The sequence below is a fragment of the Pseudorca crassidens genome, chromosome 12, assembly GCF_039906515.1.
Source record: "Pseudorca crassidens isolate mPseCra1 chromosome 12, mPseCra1.hap1, whole genome shotgun sequence".
Taxonomy (NCBI): Eukaryota; Metazoa; Chordata; class Mammalia; order Artiodactyla; family Delphinidae; genus Pseudorca; species Pseudorca crassidens.
This window is the reverse complement of record NC_090307.1, coordinates 64,147,259-64,165,007: the sequence shown is the minus strand read 5'-3', so window position 1 is coordinate 64,165,007 and position 17,749 is coordinate 64,147,259. Positions and strand designations below refer to the sequence as shown.

The 17,749-nt window shown below is 42.2% G+C and overlaps 1 protein-coding gene across 2 annotated transcripts; it reads right to left on the bottom strand.

The window, feature by feature from the left end:
- Positions 1-361: 361 nt before the first annotated feature.
- On the bottom strand, positions 362-17,723 carry PSMG2 (proteasome assembly chaperone 2). 2 transcript variants are annotated; one of them, XM_067699811.1, is made up of 7 exons: positions 17,505-17,723; positions 15,886-16,057; positions 13,139-13,197; positions 5,084-5,202; positions 4,053-4,226; positions 1,504-1,624; positions 362-672 (listed from the first exon to the last, which is right to left on the bottom strand). In XM_067699811.1, the coding sequence occupies exons 1-7, from the start codon at positions 17,559-17,561 to the stop codon at positions 574-576; spliced, it is 801 nt and encodes a 266-aa protein (XP_067555912.1). In that variant the 5' UTR covers positions 17,562-17,723; the 3' UTR covers positions 362-573. The 2 variants fall into 2 exon arrangements, with proteins under 2 accessions (XP_067555912.1, XP_067555913.1); XM_067699812.1 differs by having other exon boundaries at positions 362-666; positions 17,505-17,718.
- Positions 17,724-17,749: the final 26 nt, after the last annotated feature.

Genomic DNA, 17,749 nt, shown 5'->3' with positions numbered 1-17,749 from the left:
AGGTAAAAAGTGACTGGTATGTAGTAGGCACTCAAAAATGAAAACCTTTTCTCTTATACTCAAACTCTTTTGAGATCGGGAAATTATTCTGGATGGAGGAAGGAGCCGTGAACCAATGAATGCTGCAGCTTCTAGAAGCTGGAAAGGGGTAGGAAACGGATTCTTCCAAGACCCTCCAGAGAAAACGCAGCCCTGCCAGCACCTTGACTTAGCCCAGTGAGACCTATTCTGGAATTCTGACTTCCAGAATTCTAAGATAATAGATTTATTTTGTCTTAAGCCACTAAGTTTCTGGTAATTTGTTACAGCAGACATAGGAAACTAATATAGAAGTCTGAGTTAAAAAAAAAATACATTCAGATAAAATTACTTAGGAAACACTTTATTGCACAAAATTTACATCTGTTGTATATGATGAAAAGCATGGCAAAAACAACCTTTTGTTAATCCATTTTTCTTTGCGATTTTTCTGTGAAAAGTAAAGATTTCCTAATACATTCTTTTTATATAGTTGTTTAACAGTTGTGTTGGTAATAAGTGTCTTGGGACATAAGGTATAAAATTGAAAACGGATCAGAAAAGTGCAGGGGGAAGACCACTGCCAAAGAGTAACCTCCAGGAACTCGGCATTTTCCATGGCAAGGCAGACGCTGAGGGGTCATCACACTGCAATTGAAGAACAAAATATGTAATCCTTCAACTTTATCACTAAATCTCTTTTTAACACGTATTATAAAACTCTCCCTTTGTTGTTGTTGTTCCTTTTGGTTTTGACACTTCTAGCTGTGATTTATTGTAAGGAAAAAACAAAGTAATACATTTCTGTGTCTTTATATCAGCTGAAGATAAATTTCCTCAATTTCCAAGCCATAAAGATACGAACCAGAAAAGCTATAAATAGAGTCCATGGAGCAAAATCAAATTCAAAAGAAACAGTGGTTAAAAAAAAAATCAATGCTGTGTGATTTGTATCAATTTGTTCTTCAAAAAAGCATGAATTAAAAAGACAGTCACCTACCTTGTTAAGTAGGCTTAGGTTACTTTTGTTATGCCTAAAGGCTAACTGATTTCCCCAGGTGTCATGCTCTTATTTCATAATAGAGAAAAGTATTTTAATTATAATGCATATTGATAGCTAAAGTACTGCTCACAAAGCTATACCTTTTGCTTAAAAGTAAAAGAAAAACCTGAATTCCAAAGAGGACTTGTTTATCCTTATAAAAAGATGCCTGGTATAATTAATGCAACACTAAGAATGAATACAACGAAGTATTTAAGATTTTCCTTTTTTTTTTTGAAAATCAGCCTTAATGAAACAACTGCAGACAACAGGTTGCTTAGCTGTCTTCTTTTGAAAAGTTCAGCTAACTTAAATTTTATATAAAGACGTCTAAATTTAACATAAACTTTCACTTACTTGGTCTACTTATATAGTATGTAAAAATGCAAGTTGATGAATACATAACCAGAGAAATCAGAGACTTAAGCTTTAGTGAAACTTACACATGGTTTGATTATCTGAAGCCATTCATTAAGATATTCAACAAGACCTAACGCATCTGGGATATTGTCTCCTTCCGAAACGAATTTCAGCAGAATCACCATTGGGATTTCTTTAGAACAGCTACAACAATTAAAAAGAATAATTAGATATTCTTCTACTGATACAAGATGATGGTTCCAGTGTGCCTGTTTTTATAGCTGAGATAATCTGCCAGGTTTTAGGCAAGGAGATGTCACATCACAAGATCACTTTTGTACCTTCTATTTGTAGGGACAAAACTAGGAGCCATGTAACACCCACCCTGGGCACATGAATGTTCCTGCCCCACACCAAGATTTGTGCTGGAAAATTAAAAGAACATCAATTTTGTGAGAAATATCTGTAAATAGCATGAATTTTAAAGCTACAGATGGTAGAGTTGCAGTATCTTGCAGATACAAACATTTAATTCAAAATGTTTAATTCAAAACAGAATTTAATTCAAAACAGAAAACAGACCAAGAAATTAGTAGTGGTAGTTTCTTCTGGGTGACAGAAGTGAGTATTTAAAATATTGTTTCTTTTGACTATTCTACATTTTCAAAATGTTCTATGAGGAACATGTCTTTCATAGTATTTTGTCTAGTGTTGCTAACTTTGTGGGCAAAGTTAACAGCTGCCCAGAGGTTGTTCTCTGCCCTCACGGTTTCACCCTATACTTGTGAGCTCAGGGTTGAGGAGGGTTCAGGCAGGCCCCAGGGCTCTTCCTCCAGCAGCTGTGTCCCTCTGGTTCTCTGCCTCATACTCTCCAGCTGTGTCAGCCACCCCAACTCTGGTTTCCAGTCCCCTCGACTTAGCAAGACGGCTGCACTCTGCCTGGGTCCCCCCACCCCATGCTGCAGTCCTGCAGGAAGCTGGGGCAATAGCAGGACTCTACTGCTTTCTCCCAGCCTTCACAGCTGTGTGCTGCATGGTGTCCAATGTCTGATGAACAGCTGTTTCATTAATGTTGTCCAGTTTCCCATTGTTTATGGCAGGAGGGCAAGTCTGCTATCAGCTACTCTGACACGGTCAGAAGCAAAGCTAGGAGACTGACTTGCAAAGAAGCAAGAAGCCAGTTTGAAGGGGCAGAGTGCGGGGGGAGTGCGAAGACAGCAGAATCCCCCTCCCCCTGCGGAGAAGGGCGAGACCAGCAAGGACAAACAGGAAGCGACGTAGGACTCTGGCAAACTGGGCAGGTTGTTGCAAAGGAGACGAGGAGAAAAGGAGAGGGAAAAAAAGCAAGGAAGAATGCGACAGCTCTGGGGACACTGTGAGGGCCAGGAGGCCAGCATCTGTGCAGAGCGCACCCAGGGGGCCAGGCCAGAGGGGCCTGGAGAGCTCTGGATGGCACATTGCGGAGGATGAAGCAGATTCCGCAAAAGGCAAGTAAAACTGCTGATGGATTTTTACTCAGGGAGTCTTGTGATCAGTTTTGCATTTTAGAAAGTTAATTCCAGCATTGCTGCTGAGGTGGTCAGGGCAGGTCAGAATGAGGCAGTAGGCGATCGATCAAGAGACCCTGACAGCAGCTGCTATTGCCTGGACTGTGTCCCTCCAGGGTCTACAAGTGGAAGCCTCACCCACAGGCGACTGTATCTGGAGGCAGGAGGTTTAGGAGGTAATTCAGTGAAAGGTCACAGGAGGGGGCCCTAATCCGATGGGACCATGGCCTTACAAGGAGAGAAGGAGCTCTCTCTCTGCTGCGTGAGGACACAGCCAGAGGTGGCCGTCTGCAGGCCAGGAAGAGGGCCCTCCCCAGAACCCGACCAGGTCAGCACCCTGACCTCCAGCCTCCAGAGCTGTGAGCAAATACATTTCTGTTGTTTAAGCCCCGCAGTCTATGGTCTGACAGAAGTGCAGGCCACGGGTGATGTGGCCTGAATGGAGCGAGAGAATGATTCAAAGCTAGTGGTTTGCAGGGCAGGTGTGGAGAATAACCAGGTGGCCAGGGCTTCTAGGCTGTGGTAAGAAAAGAGGTGAACTAATATACTAAAGGGCATAAGCTAGACAGGGAAAGAAGTGAAAACACGAATGGAAGATAGACTACGAAAAAAAGAAAAGTTGAAGGAAATGATGGTTTTAATAAGAGCATAGATTTTCAGGTATAAAACAGGAGTTATTTAATGAGTACAGATCTTCTGTTTAGAATGATGACAAAGTTCTGAAAGTGGATGGTGGTGATGGGTACACAACAATGAATGTACTGAATGTCACTTAACTGTACACTTAAAAATGGTTAATTTAATGTATGTACACCTCACCACCACCACCACTGCAAAGAGGACTGACTGCAGAGGTTGCACAGAATATGTATCAGGACCCCTAACATGACACACATACTAAAGCATTAAATATGGCTTTTCAGGAACCAATTCTATAACCACATTTCAATCTTTCCCCTGAATGTAACACGGTACCTATTTAATGAAGACATTTTCAGAGTTCCAGTAAGTACTCCAAACACTATCCCAGTTATCTTACTTTCATTTTCAGATAAGATGCGCAGCAAATATACAGGTAAGCTCACCCTTCGTCATAGAGTGTTTTTGTGATACCTCCTCCAGGAATACGGACACAAAACTCAGAATCGTCTATTTCAGGAATGCATGGGCTTTTTTCCATTTCTTCCCAGTTAAGGCTCTGTATTTTATTCTGAACACTTTTTTTCGTGGAAGGTGTAAGTAGGTACCTGAAGGGAGTACTGGAAACAATCATATAATTAACTAAAAACTCACAAATACGTACATTAAGACAATTAACAGTTCTTTTAGCAAAAATTATCTTGTTCTCCATATATTCTGCTGCACAAAGCAAAACACGTGTTTCAGCAGTCTATGGAAGAGCAACATGTAAAAATATTGCTCTGACTTGCTATTTACAAATTTAGGGGAGAGCGGAGAGACAGGAAAACTTAACCCAAGGCCAGGCCAGCGTGAAGATGTCCACAGCCACGCTCCCACCAGGCCCACTGTGAGAATCCCAGAAACTAAGTCTAGTCTTGAAAGGTTACTCTTGGCTAATAATTTCGTCAGAATTTTACAGGTGAAGAAATGATAATGCAATAAACTAGTTTAGATTTCTAAGTCTTGGATACTTTGTCTTCTACCTAAGAATTCAATCTGACATGCCTGGGAGCTATACTTAAAGGCAACTGTATTTCTGCAAATACAAATGGTTGAATATATGGAAATAAATAGAAACATCAATCCAGTCTTTGAAAAACGATCAACCAATAAACATCAGGTACCCTTTCTTCTTTCCCTTCATCAGCTGAGGTTTGTGGCGCTGCCAGGCACGTGATACCACACAACAGAGCACAGCCCCAGAACCATTCCCACCTTTATCCTAGGATCCCAGTGCCGCAGCCCTGGGAATGTCAAGGGACCCCCACCTCTACTCCTCCTAGCTCATGTTCTTTACCTCCTTCTTTCTAAATTGCAGGGAGGACAGGAAAGGATATGCATGGCTTTAAAATTTTATTTTAACCTTTTAATAGAGAAATCATCCTAATAACTGTATAAATCATAGCAAAATACTTTTCCAAAGACACAGACGTACCTGCGGAGCTGGAAGTCATTACGGTGATACGAGTGGCTGCTTGAAAGAACAACAACTTTGGCACAGTTGCTGCTTTTCACCCAGAAAAGCAGTTTCTCACAGAATGACTTTGATTTATACTTTGTATACCATTCAAAGAATAAAACAAAAACAGAAAAGTTAGATCCTAGAGTTACAATAAGAGTAGTCTATATAGTATTTCACCCACGTTATGTGATGATATATAGTTTATATATACTAAAATTATAATTATTTTTACATCTACTTACCATCCTTAGACTGAAGGTGAAAGATGAGGAGCAATGACTATTTATTTTTATTTTTTAACATCTTTATTGGAGTAGAATTGCTTTACAATGGTGCGTTAGTTTCTGCTTTATAACAAAGTGAATCAGTTATACATATACATATATCCCCATATCTCCTACCTCTTGCGTCTCCCTCCCACCCTCCCTATCCCACCCCTCAGGGTGGTCACAAAGCACCGAGCTGATCTCCCCGTGCTATGCGGCTGCTTCCCACTAGCTATCTACTTTCCATTTGGTAGTGTATATATGTCCACACAACTCTCTCACTTTGTCCCAGCTTACTCTTCACCCTCCCCGTATCCTCAAGTCCATTCTCAAGTAGGTCTTTGTCTTTATTCCCGTCTTGCCCCTAGGTTCTTTGTGACCATTTTTTTTTGTATTTTTAGATTCTATATATATGTGTTAGCATACGGTATTTGTTTTTCTCTTTCTGACTTACTCCACTCTGTATGACAGACTCTAGGTCCATCCACCTCACTACAAATGACTCAATTTTGTTTCTTTTTATGGCTGAGTAATATTCCATTGTATATATGTGCCACATCTTCTTCTTTATCCATTCATCTGTCGATGGACACTTAGGTTGCTTCCAAGTCCTGGGTATTGAAAATAGAGCTGCATAGAACATTGTGGCACATGACTCTTTTGAATTATGGTTTTCTCAGGGTGTATATATACATATATATATATATATATATATGTATATATATAGTGGGATTGCTGGGTCATATCCTAGTTCTATTTTTAGTTTTTTTTTTTTTTTTTTTGCGGTATGCGGGCCTCTCACTGTTATGGCCTCTCCCATTGCAGAGCACAGGCTCCGGAAGCGCAGGCTCAGCGGCCATGGCTCATGGGCCCAGCCGCTCTGCGGCATGTGGGATCTTCCTGGACCGGGGCACGAACCCGTGTCCCCTGCATCAGCAGACGAACTCTCAACCACTGCGCCACCAGGGAAGTCCTTTTTAGTTTTTTAAGGAACCTCCATACTGTTATCCATAGCAGCTGTATCAATTTACATTCCCACCAACAATGCAAGAGGGTTCCCTTTTCTTCACACCCTCTCCAGCACTTGTTGTTTGTAGATTTTTTGATGATGGCTATTCTGACTGGTGTGAGGTGATACCTCATTGTAGTTTGATTTGCATTTCTCTAATGATTAGTAATGTTGAGCACCCTTTCATGTGTTTGTTGGCAATCTGTATATCTTCTTTGGAGAAATGTCTATTTCGGTCTTCTGCCCATTTTTGGATTGGATTTTTTTTTTTTTGCTATTGAGCTGCATGAGCTGCTTGTATATTTTGGAGATTAATGCTTTGTCAGTTGCTTCCTTTGCAAATATTTTCTCCCATTCTGAGGTTTGTCTTTTTATCTTATGGTTTCCTTTGCTGTGCAAAAGCTTTTAACTTTCATTAGTCCCATTTGTTTATTTTTGTTTTTATTTCCATTTCTCCAGGAGGTGGGTCAAAAAGATCTGTTGTGATTTATTATGTCATGGAGTGTTCTGCCTATGTTTTCCTCTGCCTATGTTTTCCTCTAAGAGTTTTATAGTGTCTGGCCTTACATTTAGGTCTTTAATCCATTTTGAGTTTACTTTTGTGTATGGTGTTAGGGACTGTGCTAATTTCATTCTTTTACATGTAGCTGTCCAGTTTTCCCAGCACCACTTACTGAAGAGGCTGTTCACTGTATATTCTTGCCTCCTTTATCAAAGATAAGGTGACCATAGGTGGATGGGTTTATCTCTGGGCTCTCTATCCTGTTCTGTTGATCTATATTTCTGTTTTTGTGCCAGTACCATACTGTCTTGATTACTGTAGCTTTCTAGTATAGTCTGAAGTCAGGGAGACTGATTCCTCCAGCTCCATTTTTCCTTCTCAAGACTGCTTTGGCTATTCAGGGTCTTTTGTGTTTCCATACAAACTGAAATTTTTTGTTCTAGTTCTGTGAAAAATGCCATTGGTAGTTTGATAGGGATTGCACTGAATCTGTAGATTGCTTTGGGTAGTAGAGTCATTTTCACAATGTTGATTCTTCCAATCCAAGAACATGGTATATCTCTCCATATGTCTGTATCATCTTTAATTTCTTTCATCAGTGTCTTATAGTTTTCTGCATACAGGTGTTTTGTCTCCTTAGGTAGGTTTATTCCTAGGTATTTTATTCTTTTTGTTGCAATGGTAAATGGGAGTGTTTCCTTAATTTCTCTTTCAGATTTTTCATCATTAGTGTATAGGAATGCAAGAGATTTCTGTGCATTAATTTTGTATCCTGCTACTTTACCAAATTCATTGATTGGCTCTAGTAGTTTTCTTGTAGCATCTTTAGGATTCTCTATGTATAGTATGTCATCTGCAAACAGTGATGGTTTTACTTCTTTTCCGATTTGGATTCCTTCTTTTTCTTTTTCTTCTCTGATTGCTGTGGCTAAAATTTCCAAAACTATGTTGAATAATAGTGGTGAGAGTGGGCAACCTTGCCTTGTTCCTGATCTTAGTGGAAATGGTTTCAGTTTTTCACCACTGAGAATGATGTTGGCTGTGGGTTTGTCATATATGGCCTTTATTATGTTGAGGTAAGTTCCCTCTATGCCTACTTTCTGGAGGGTTTTTATCATAAACGGGTGTTGAATTTTGTCGAAACCGTTTCTGCATCTAATGAGATGATTATATGGTTTTTCTCCTTCAAATTGTTAACATGGTTTATCACATTGATTGATTTGTGTATACTGAAGAATCCTTGCATTCCTGGGATAAACCCCACTTGATCATGGTGTATGATCCTTTTAATGTGCTGTTGGATTCTGTTAGCTAGTATTTTGTTCAGGACTTTTGCATCTATGTTCATCAGTGATATTGGCCTGTAGCTTTCTTTTTTTGTGGCATCTTTGTCTGGTTTTGGTATCAGGGTGATGGTGGCCTCGTAGAATGAGTTTGGGAGTGTTCCTCTTTCTGCTATATTTTCTAAGAGTTTGCGAAGGATAGGTGTTAGCTCTTCTCTAAATGTTTGATAGAATTCGCCTGTGAAGCCATCTGGTCCTGGGCTTTTGTTTGTTGGAAGATTTTTAATGACAGTTTCAATTTCAGTGCTTGTAATTGGTCTGTTTATATTTTCTATTTCTTCCTGGTTCAGTCTCGAAAGGTTGTGCTCTTCTAAGAATTTGTCCATTTCTTCCAGGTTGTCCCTTTTATTGGCATATAGGTGCTTTTAGTAATCTCTCATGAGCAACCAAACCAAAACACAAATCCACCAATGATAACAAGCGCTAAAAACTATACTAAAAAAAAACCCCCAAAACCAAAAAACGCTGTCAGAACCCTAGGACAAATGGCAAAAGCAAAGCTATACAGACAAAATCACACAAAGAAGCATACACATACACACTCACAAAAAGAGAAAAAGGAAAAAAAATATATATATATATATAAAAATAAAAAAAGAGAGCAACCAAATCAATAAATAAATCTACCAATGATAATAAGCTCTAAATACTAAACTAAGATAAACATAAAACCAGAAACAAATTAGATGCAGAAAGCAAACTGCAAGTCTACAGTTGCTACCAAAGTCCACTGCTTCAATTTTGGGATGATTCATTGTCTATTCAGGTATTCCAGAGATGCAAGGTACATCAAGTTGATTGTGGAGATTTAATCCACTGCTCCTGAGGCTGCTGGGAGAGATTTCCCTTTCTCTTCTTTGTTCACACAGCTCCTGGGGTTCAGCTTTGGATTTGGCCCTGCTTCTGCGTGTAGGTTGTGTGAGGGCATCTCTTCCCCACCCAAATAGGACAGGGTTAAAGAAGTGGCTGCTTAGGGGGCTCTGGCTCACTCAAGCTGGGGGGAGGGAGGGGTACATAATGTGGGGCGAGCCTGTGGTGGCAGAGGCTGGCGTGACGTTGTAACAGCCTGAGGCGTGCCATGTGTTCTCCCGGGGAAGCTGTCCCTGGATCAAAGGACTCTGGCAGTGGTGGGTCGCACAGGCCCCTGGGAGGGGAGGTGTGGATAGTGACCTGGGCTTACACACAGGCTTCTTGGTGGCTGCAGCAGCAGCCTTAGCATCTCATGCCTGTCTCTGGGGACCGCACTGATAGACGCAGCTCACGCCTGTCTCTGGAGGTTGTTTAGGTGGTGCTCTGAATCCCCTCTCCTTGTGCATCCCAAAACAATGGTCTCTTGCATTTTAGGCAGGTCCAGAGTTTTCCCTGGACTCCCTCCCTGTTAGCTGTGGCACATTAACCCCCTTCAGGCTGTCTTCACGCAGCCAACCCCAGTCCTCTCCCTGGGATCTGACCTCTGACGCCCGAGCCTCAGCTCCCAGCCCCCATGCGCCCCGTCAGGTGAGCAGACAAGCCTCTCGGGCTGGTGAGTGCTGGTCGGCACCGATGCTCAGTGCGGGAATCTCTCCACTTTGCCCTCTGCACCCCTCTTGCTGCGCTCTCCTCTGTGGCTCCAAAGCTTCCCCCCAGCCACCCCCCGTCTCCGCCAGTGAAGGGGCTTCCCAGTGTGTGGAAACTTTTCCTCCTTCACAGCTCCCTCCCGGAGGTGCAGGTCCCGTCCCTATTCTTTTCTCTCTGTTTTTCCTTTTTTCTTTTGCCCTACCCAGGTACATGGGGAGTTTCTTGCCTTTTGGGAAGTCTGAGGTCTTCTGCCAGCATTCAGTAGGTGTTCTGTAGGAGTTGTTCCACATGTAGATGTAGTGACGTAGTTTTGATGTATTTGTGGGGAGGAAGGTGATCACCACGTCTTACTCCTCCACCATCTTGAAGGCACCCCACAATGACTGTTTATTTTATCTTTACAACTAGAGATAAGCTAAGTGTGAGGAATCTAGATTTCAGTTTCCCAGTTCTGTACTTCAGTGATCTATTGTTACTCAAAAACCACCACGCGGTTATCTATGAGACGTCTTGCCAGAAATTTCTGCCCTAAATCTGATCAGAAAGAAACAGGTGAATCCAGAAGGCTGAACATCTGGCCTGGGTCCCTCAGAGGAGTCAATATTGTGAATCACAGAAGGAGGAGGGCAGCTCTACACTGAACCCCAACTGAAAAGATATAACAGCCTAAGGCAACACACAAACCTTGCCTGGATCCAGAATTGAAGGATATTTGGGGAACAACTGGGGAATTTGAATATGCCGAATGCTAGTACTTAATAATTCACTAAATGCTGACTTTCTAGGTGTGTGGCAGTGTTGTGGTTGTGAGGTTGTGTGTGAAGGAGAGTCTCCTTCTTGTATGGAGTGAGCAGCATGATGTCAGCAGCCTCCTTTTGGACTGTTTGGCAGGAGGAAACTGCGTGTACTTGTGCAAAGAGAATCAAGCAGGTGTGGCAAGATGTGAACAGATGACTGATCTGGGTCATAAAATTTGGGGGGAAAACCCATTTTATGGAAACTCTTTTCAGAGACTGTTAATAAAATAATTATTCAATAAAATATAAAATGCAGGTAAGAAATGGCTACCTTTTAAAAACAGAAGGGCAGTTTGTGTCGTGGTTAAGAGAGGCCAGCTCCAGAGACAGGCTGCCGGGTCTAGAATGCTGGCTCCACCCATGAACCACACGGCTTGAGCAAGCTGCCTGAGCTTCTGTGTTTCCGATTTCTCACTTGTAAAATTAAGATAATTAGCATCTGCCTCCTAGGATTGTTGTGAGGACTGAGTAGAGCAACATGCTTGAAGTATTTAGAGTATTACTGGTGCAAAGAATCTATGCTCAAAAAATGTTTGCTACTTTGAAAGCACTCTTTATTTACATCTATCAACAATTTCAGGGACTTCCCTGGTGGCGCAGTGGTTAAGAATCTGCCTGCCAATGCAGGGGACATGGGTTCAAGCCCTGGTCCGGGAAGATCCCACATGCTGTGGAGCAACTAAGCCCGTGCGCCACAACTACTGAGCCTGTGTTCTAGAGCCCGCAAGCCACAACTACTGAGCCTGTGTGCCGCAACTACCAAAGCCTGTGCGCCTAGAGCCCGCGCCCTGCAACAAGAGAAGCCACTGCAATGAGAAGCCGAGCAGCCCCCGCCCAAAGCCTGTGCACCGCAACCAAGAGTAGCCCCTGCCCGCCACAACTAGAGAAAGCCCACATGCAGCAACGAAGACCCAACACAGCCAATAAATAAATAAATAAATAAATACATTTTTAAAAATTCGTTTAGAAGTGTCTGAATTGTCCATCTTACTTCTCGAACTTACAGATATTAGGAAGAGAACAAAAAAGCCACGTGGCACAATGTAAAACTGCTAGCAACTCTCACTGCCAAACTTTTTGTGTGATGTTGTTAACTAAGGAAAGAGTAATAAATATTAAAATAACCATAGCTCCATTCAATGATAGCCTCAAACTGGAAAAAAATCAAATGCTCCATCAACAGTATGGGTAAATCATGGTTTATTTACACAACAGATTCATGCACAGAGGTGAGAAGGAAGTAACTACCTCTACCTGCAACAATGTGGAAGCACCTAGCAGACAGAATGTGGAGTAAAGGAGGCCAGACGTGAAGTGCACCCGTGAGATCCCGCTCCTACAACATGGTGACTGTGGGTGTGTGTGGAGGGGCCCCCGGGAAGGGGAGACCTTTCTGCCCCCCTGAACAGGTGGTACCTCAATCCACTCTACACCAAGGCTCTGTCTAGAAGCCGAGGATACAGGAGTGAATGACACCTTGTCATTTTTCTCAAGGAACTTCCATTCTATCAGGTGGGAAGTGAGGAGTCGTGAAGAAAACTAGCTCAGGATAAGATAAGAGAAAGGATGCTGGGGGGAGGTCTTTCTGATGAGGGACAGCTAAGCAAAGACTAAAGGAAGTGAGCCATTCAGGTGTCCAGTGGAGAAGTGGTCCAGGCAGAGAAACTACTGTGAGGACTGAGACAGGATGAGCTTAATGTGTTTGAACAGCACAGGGTGGCCAGTGTGGCTGGAGCAGGGCAATCAAGAGCGGGAGCAGGGGACAGGCATGCAGGACAGCTGGACGTGGGGCCAGGGACAGAGCTGCCCCGCAGATGCTCCATGGTAACCAAATGCTCTTTATGGCAGCTGCTCGCCACGCATGGCTGTGGAGAACTTGCAATGTGGCTACTGGGACAGAGGAACTGAATTTTTAATTTTACTTACTTTTAATGAATGAGTCAAAATTTAAACAGCTACATGTGTCTAGTGGCTGCCACATCAGAGATGTAGGGCCTGTCGGGCCGTGGTGAGGGCTGTGAACTCACTTTGAGATGGGAAGCTACTGGCGGGTTTGGAAGGCAGAAGTGACGTGCTTTGATTAAGATTTAAAGGATCACGGGTAGAGCTGTCTGCGGGGCGGGTGGTGCAGGAGCAGAATCAGGGCATGAGGGAGGGGGTGGCTGGACTGGAGTGGTGGCAGCGGAAGACGAAAGAAGTTGGATTCAGAAAATATTTTCATATATATATAATTTTTATGTAGATGCCACTGGTTTGAAATGTAACTCAAATAGAATAAACCTGTAATATTTATATGCTTAAAGTTTTTCACCAATGCTACCTGAATCAGGAATATATAAGACCCAAGCTATATGTCCCAATTCCTTTCAATATATTCATGAAACAATACTAACAACTCTGAAATTTTATGAGTATTTCTCTATAGAATCAGACCTTGCTTAACTGTATAAACATAAACAAAGAAATGATTTTTGAGTCTTAATGATAATGACTCAGTATTTTCTCATTATATTGCACTTTAATAAACTTAAGAAGGCAAAAATAACATACTAACCTTAATAAAAATGGATCTTAACTGAAGAGCCACTAGTTTCTTTGAAGGCGATGCATACACTGCAAGTCCAAGAAAATGAAACCAAATGATAGTTAAATTGAAGGAGTCATACAAGTGAAGTTATAATGATAAAAAGCTGAACTAGGAGAACTTCTGTATCTAAATGTTTTCGATAGTTAAAATATAGAACATATGCACTATATCATTTAGTTAAAACAAAACACTTTAATACCTCAGAATTCACCTGTGGGCTTTATTCTACAGAATACATTCAGTGCTGAAAAGTTAACTGTAAGAAAATTATCAAAAATTATTTCTCTTCTTTGACTGTAAATCCAGAGAAGTATTCCCCTGGAAATTTCTAGCATTATGACAAATGACATCATTCTTAAGATCGTTTTTGGTTTCTGATATTCTTTCCTCTTTTCTCTAGAGAACAGCAACAGTCATTGGGATTAGAACAAGGAAGAATAAAATGCAGCGAATGTTAGCTGGGTAATAAAATACCTGCAATAGGTACATGTGTTCTTTAGGAGTTTTTGAAAGACCTGAAATAACATGCAAAAATTTTTGTGAGTCGACGTGTGTGAATTTTTTCTGCAAAAAGGATCCACAATTTTCATCAGATTCTACAAGGGGCCTACTTTACTGACGCTTAAGAGGTCCTGCCCAACTTCACCTCCAAGAATGAGATGCTCCAAAATGACCCAAGGACAAAATACAGAGTGCCTGAGGACACGTGATTAGGCCACTGTGCCAAGGGGTAAGCTTTCAGTTACTGTAAAAAGATTACAAATAACCCTAGACTTGGGCACAGCCTTTGGTGGATCACGTCTCTCCTGTTATACAGGTCTTTTCGGGGTTGTCTCATTGGACTGGTGCACGTGGGGTGGCCACGGCTGTACTCCCATCAGCGAGTCTGCTGACCACCAGGTATGTGTGGGGCAAAGGAGGCTAGAGCAGGTCTAGGAATTAGGGAAAAGGGCAGGCTGAGCTTTAAAATATAAGATGTACCACTTTCTACAACAGCAACACTTGTGTTCTCCACCAGTGTATCACGAAGGTCTTTTTTTGTTGTTAAGACCCTGTTTTCCAGATCCTTTTTCTTGTCAGGTGATGTAACATCGCCTTTCACATATTCTGGCTAAAAATATTTAGCTTTTAAATAATCAAGCCTTTATTCCTAACTCCAGTTTCAGAAAATACAGAAACTAGAGGAACGTGGCAAATGACACCACAGGAAGCAATCAGACAAACGTAGAAGGTGGGACATTCTATAGGACAATGTGTCCAGTTTTTTCCTTCAATAAATCAGTTTTGCAAAGAAGGAAAAGAGATTATGCAGGGTAAGAGATTTCAAAGGCACGATAATCAGAAGTACTATGGCCTGGTCTGGACAAACTAACTTTAAAGGACAGTTTTGGGTAAACTGGGCCTCTCTCGATAGGGTATAGGAAGATATTGCTAATTTTGTTAAATGCAATGGTGTTTTAGCTATGTAAGAAAATGTACTATAAGAGGTGCATACTTACATATTTGGGGGTGGAATGTTGTGATGTCTATAATTTATTTCAAAAAGACACCTCATCTTAAAAAATAAAAAAGTGGATTAAAGAACTGTCTCCAATGGACCTGCTGCCAGTTTGTGTCAGAGGAAAAAGCCAGTGGGTCTTCTGCTGGAGCGAAGGTGCATTAGCAGGTGACGGGGAGGCAGGTCTCTGGGTCAGGCTGCCTCGATTAATCATGGGACCATGATTCCCTGTGCACTGGTTCCCTGATCTATAAAACCACCCATGGAGTAGTTGTGAGCATTAAGTGAATTAACACATGTAAATGCACAGTGTTCAGCTCAGAGGAGATACTCAACAAATGACAGTTGTTATCATTAGTTTAAATATAAAAATTCTAGTTCTACCATTTATAGTCCTTTGTCCTTCAAGGCAATACTTGAAATTATCTAGTGTTAATAAAACCATCTTTCTAAAGTGTATTTCATTATTGCAAGCTAATGACATGGTTAGTAAGACTGACAAAACCCAAAATGCTTCCTCACTTGTTTCTCGGTCCACCTACGGTCTTTCATGCTCCTGTCACCTTTGGCTTCTAAACCGAAGACTGAGAGGCCAAGGCAGCAGCTGCCCATCACGTGAAGTAACTGGAGGCCCCTTTGTTTTCCTCTCCTCCCGAGGGGCAGTCTCATCATGAACACAGTGGTTGGGGGCTGTAAACTGTGTGCCCCAACTAACCCAGCTTGACAGTCCAACAAGGAACTGTGGAGACGTACGGCGTGGGAAGAGCCCACACCTACTGCAGTGTTAGGAAACTCGGCCTCTCTGAGCCTCGTCAGTGTTACGACGGATTCTACAACGTGACAGGATGGCAGAGGACTGTGTGAGGTAGCGTATATTAAACATACGGGACTGAGCCCAGTGGAATTCTCTCTCCCTGATATTAGTGATGCTTACCCATGCCAGTAAGGAGAGAAAATAAAACTGAGGATAAAAGGGGAAAAACCCCACGTTAAACAAATAGGTATCTCAAATTCCATCCAAGGATACAAATACAACCACATCTCTCAAGGGAGCTGCCATTTAGGAAAGGCTAAGGACTAAACCAGGGTGTATGCAGGAGAGGAGAACACAGTGTCCTGAACTCTGCACAGAGCCGGTGCCAGGTGCTGCAGGACATACTGGGAGGGTCTGGTTCTGATTTAAAACAACTCTACCTTATAGGAGAATATAACACACCTTCAGCATTTATACTGAGTTCTGTTGAATTTTCTTCTGCAGTTGCATATGGATTGTTTCCAACCATCGGCACAAGACAATCAGTATAGAAGTAACCAATCTTATACATATTCAGTGTAGAAATAATCAGATCTATTGCAAGCTGGCCAACATTTCCAACAGATACTGCTGGCTGAAACAGTAAAATAATATATTCATTAAGTCAACCAAATTAGCAGCACTTTAAAAAGTTTAGTCAGAAGACAACAATCACAGCACTGGTACTGCACGCTTACGCTCAGGTGAATCACAGCTGGATTCTGACCCCTTCATTAGCTCCACCTTTCAGACTACTGATTGAACACTTACTAAATACCCCAATGGAATGAATCTTCCATTTCTTCAACCTAACATGGCTTCCCTCTTCACCACTCCACTGTCAAGGGTACCCCTAGTATCTTTTGGACATTACTTTCTCTATGACATTTTTCTTTTTCTTTTTTTTTTGCCAGGTATCTCCTGCAAAAACACTTCTTGTTTTTTGTGATTAATAAATATTTTTCAGGGAGATACTTTGAAATGAAGTCTAATTTCCTTTCTCAGTACACTATCACATGCTAATTTAAGCATTTATTGACATTTTATTTCTTTTTTGGCCACGCAGCATGCGAGATCTTAGTTCCTGGACCAGGGATCAAACCCGTGCCCCCTGCAGTGGAAGGGTGAAGTCCTAACCACTGGACCACCAGGGAAGTCCCCATTAATATTTCTTGTGTGCACTATTATGATGAAAATTATCAAAAAGTAACTTTTCTATTACCATCATCCTTTTTAAAAACTGAAATATAATTGACATATAACATTATATTAATTTCAGTTGTACAACATTGTGATTCGACATCTGTACATACTGCAATATGATCACCTCAACAGGTCTAGTTAGTAACCAATGCCACACAGTCAGAAAAACCTTTTTTTCTTGTGATGAGAACTTTTTAAGATCTACTCATGTTAATAACTTTCAAATGTACAATACAGTATTAACTATAGTCATCATGCTTTGAGTTACATCCCGGGACTTATTTTTGACTAGAGATTTGTACTTTTGACCCCCTTCTCCCATTTTATCCACCCCTGCTGGCAAGCACCAATCCATTCTCTGTATCTGTAAGTTTTTGTTTGTTTAATTCCAAATATGAAGCTTTTCTTAAGAGGTCCTTGTGTCCCTCCCCCTCCCAATAAATCCTAGGGCCTTTCTGTACCTTTTTCAACGTTCTAACCTTATTTATATACATGTGTTTCCAACTAAACTGCAAAATCCTTGAGGAATCTAGTCTTTTTTGTCACATTTTAACACCACAGAACGCTCACTGAGTGAGCCAAAGTCTTTACCAACCCGTCTGTAGTTTCCTGGCTAATGACAACGATTCGCTAGCTTGAACCTGACTCCCGAACTAACTGAGAAAAGGTTTTCCAGGATGAAATGTAAAGCGAGTGGCCCGCACGACACTAGCCAAGCACAGGTCACTCCCCAGCACGTTCCGCTCTCAGCCACCAGGACTCGGGGCCGTAGACCCGCGCGCGTTCGGGGACCGCCGCTCGGACCCCCACTCCGCCCCCTCCCTCGGGGCCGGACTCACCATCAGGAGCGTGCACCCCGCGAGGTCGGGGACAGAGTCCCCGCAGGGGACAAACATGGTCTAGACGGCTGCTACAGCGGGAAAAGCCTGCGGCCGGAAATGCGGACAGGCGGTGCGCGGGGTCCTACGAGACCTTCGGCGCGGGGTTCTTCGAGGCCTACGGCACGGGGTCCTGAGGTGCCCGTGCCACCGCCTGCCGAGGCGGCGTGCGACAGGGCCTGCGTGGAGGCGCGGTGGCAGGGGCG

Excerpts from the sequence above, each read along its gene's own strand:
- PSMG2 (XM_067699811.1), bottom strand. The coding sequence starts at position 17,561 with ATGTTTGTCCCCTGCGGGGACTCTGTCCCCGACCTCGCGGGGTGCACG. Across the intron at positions 16,058-17,504 it reads CGGGGTGCACGCTCCTGATG|CCAGCAGTATCTGTTGGAAA; the intron begins GTGAGTCCGGCC and ends TTACTGTTTCAG. Across the intron at positions 673-1,503 it reads TTCAGATAATCAAACCATGT|TTGCAGTGTGATGACCCCTC; the intron begins GTAAGTTTCACT and ends TTTGTTCTTCAA.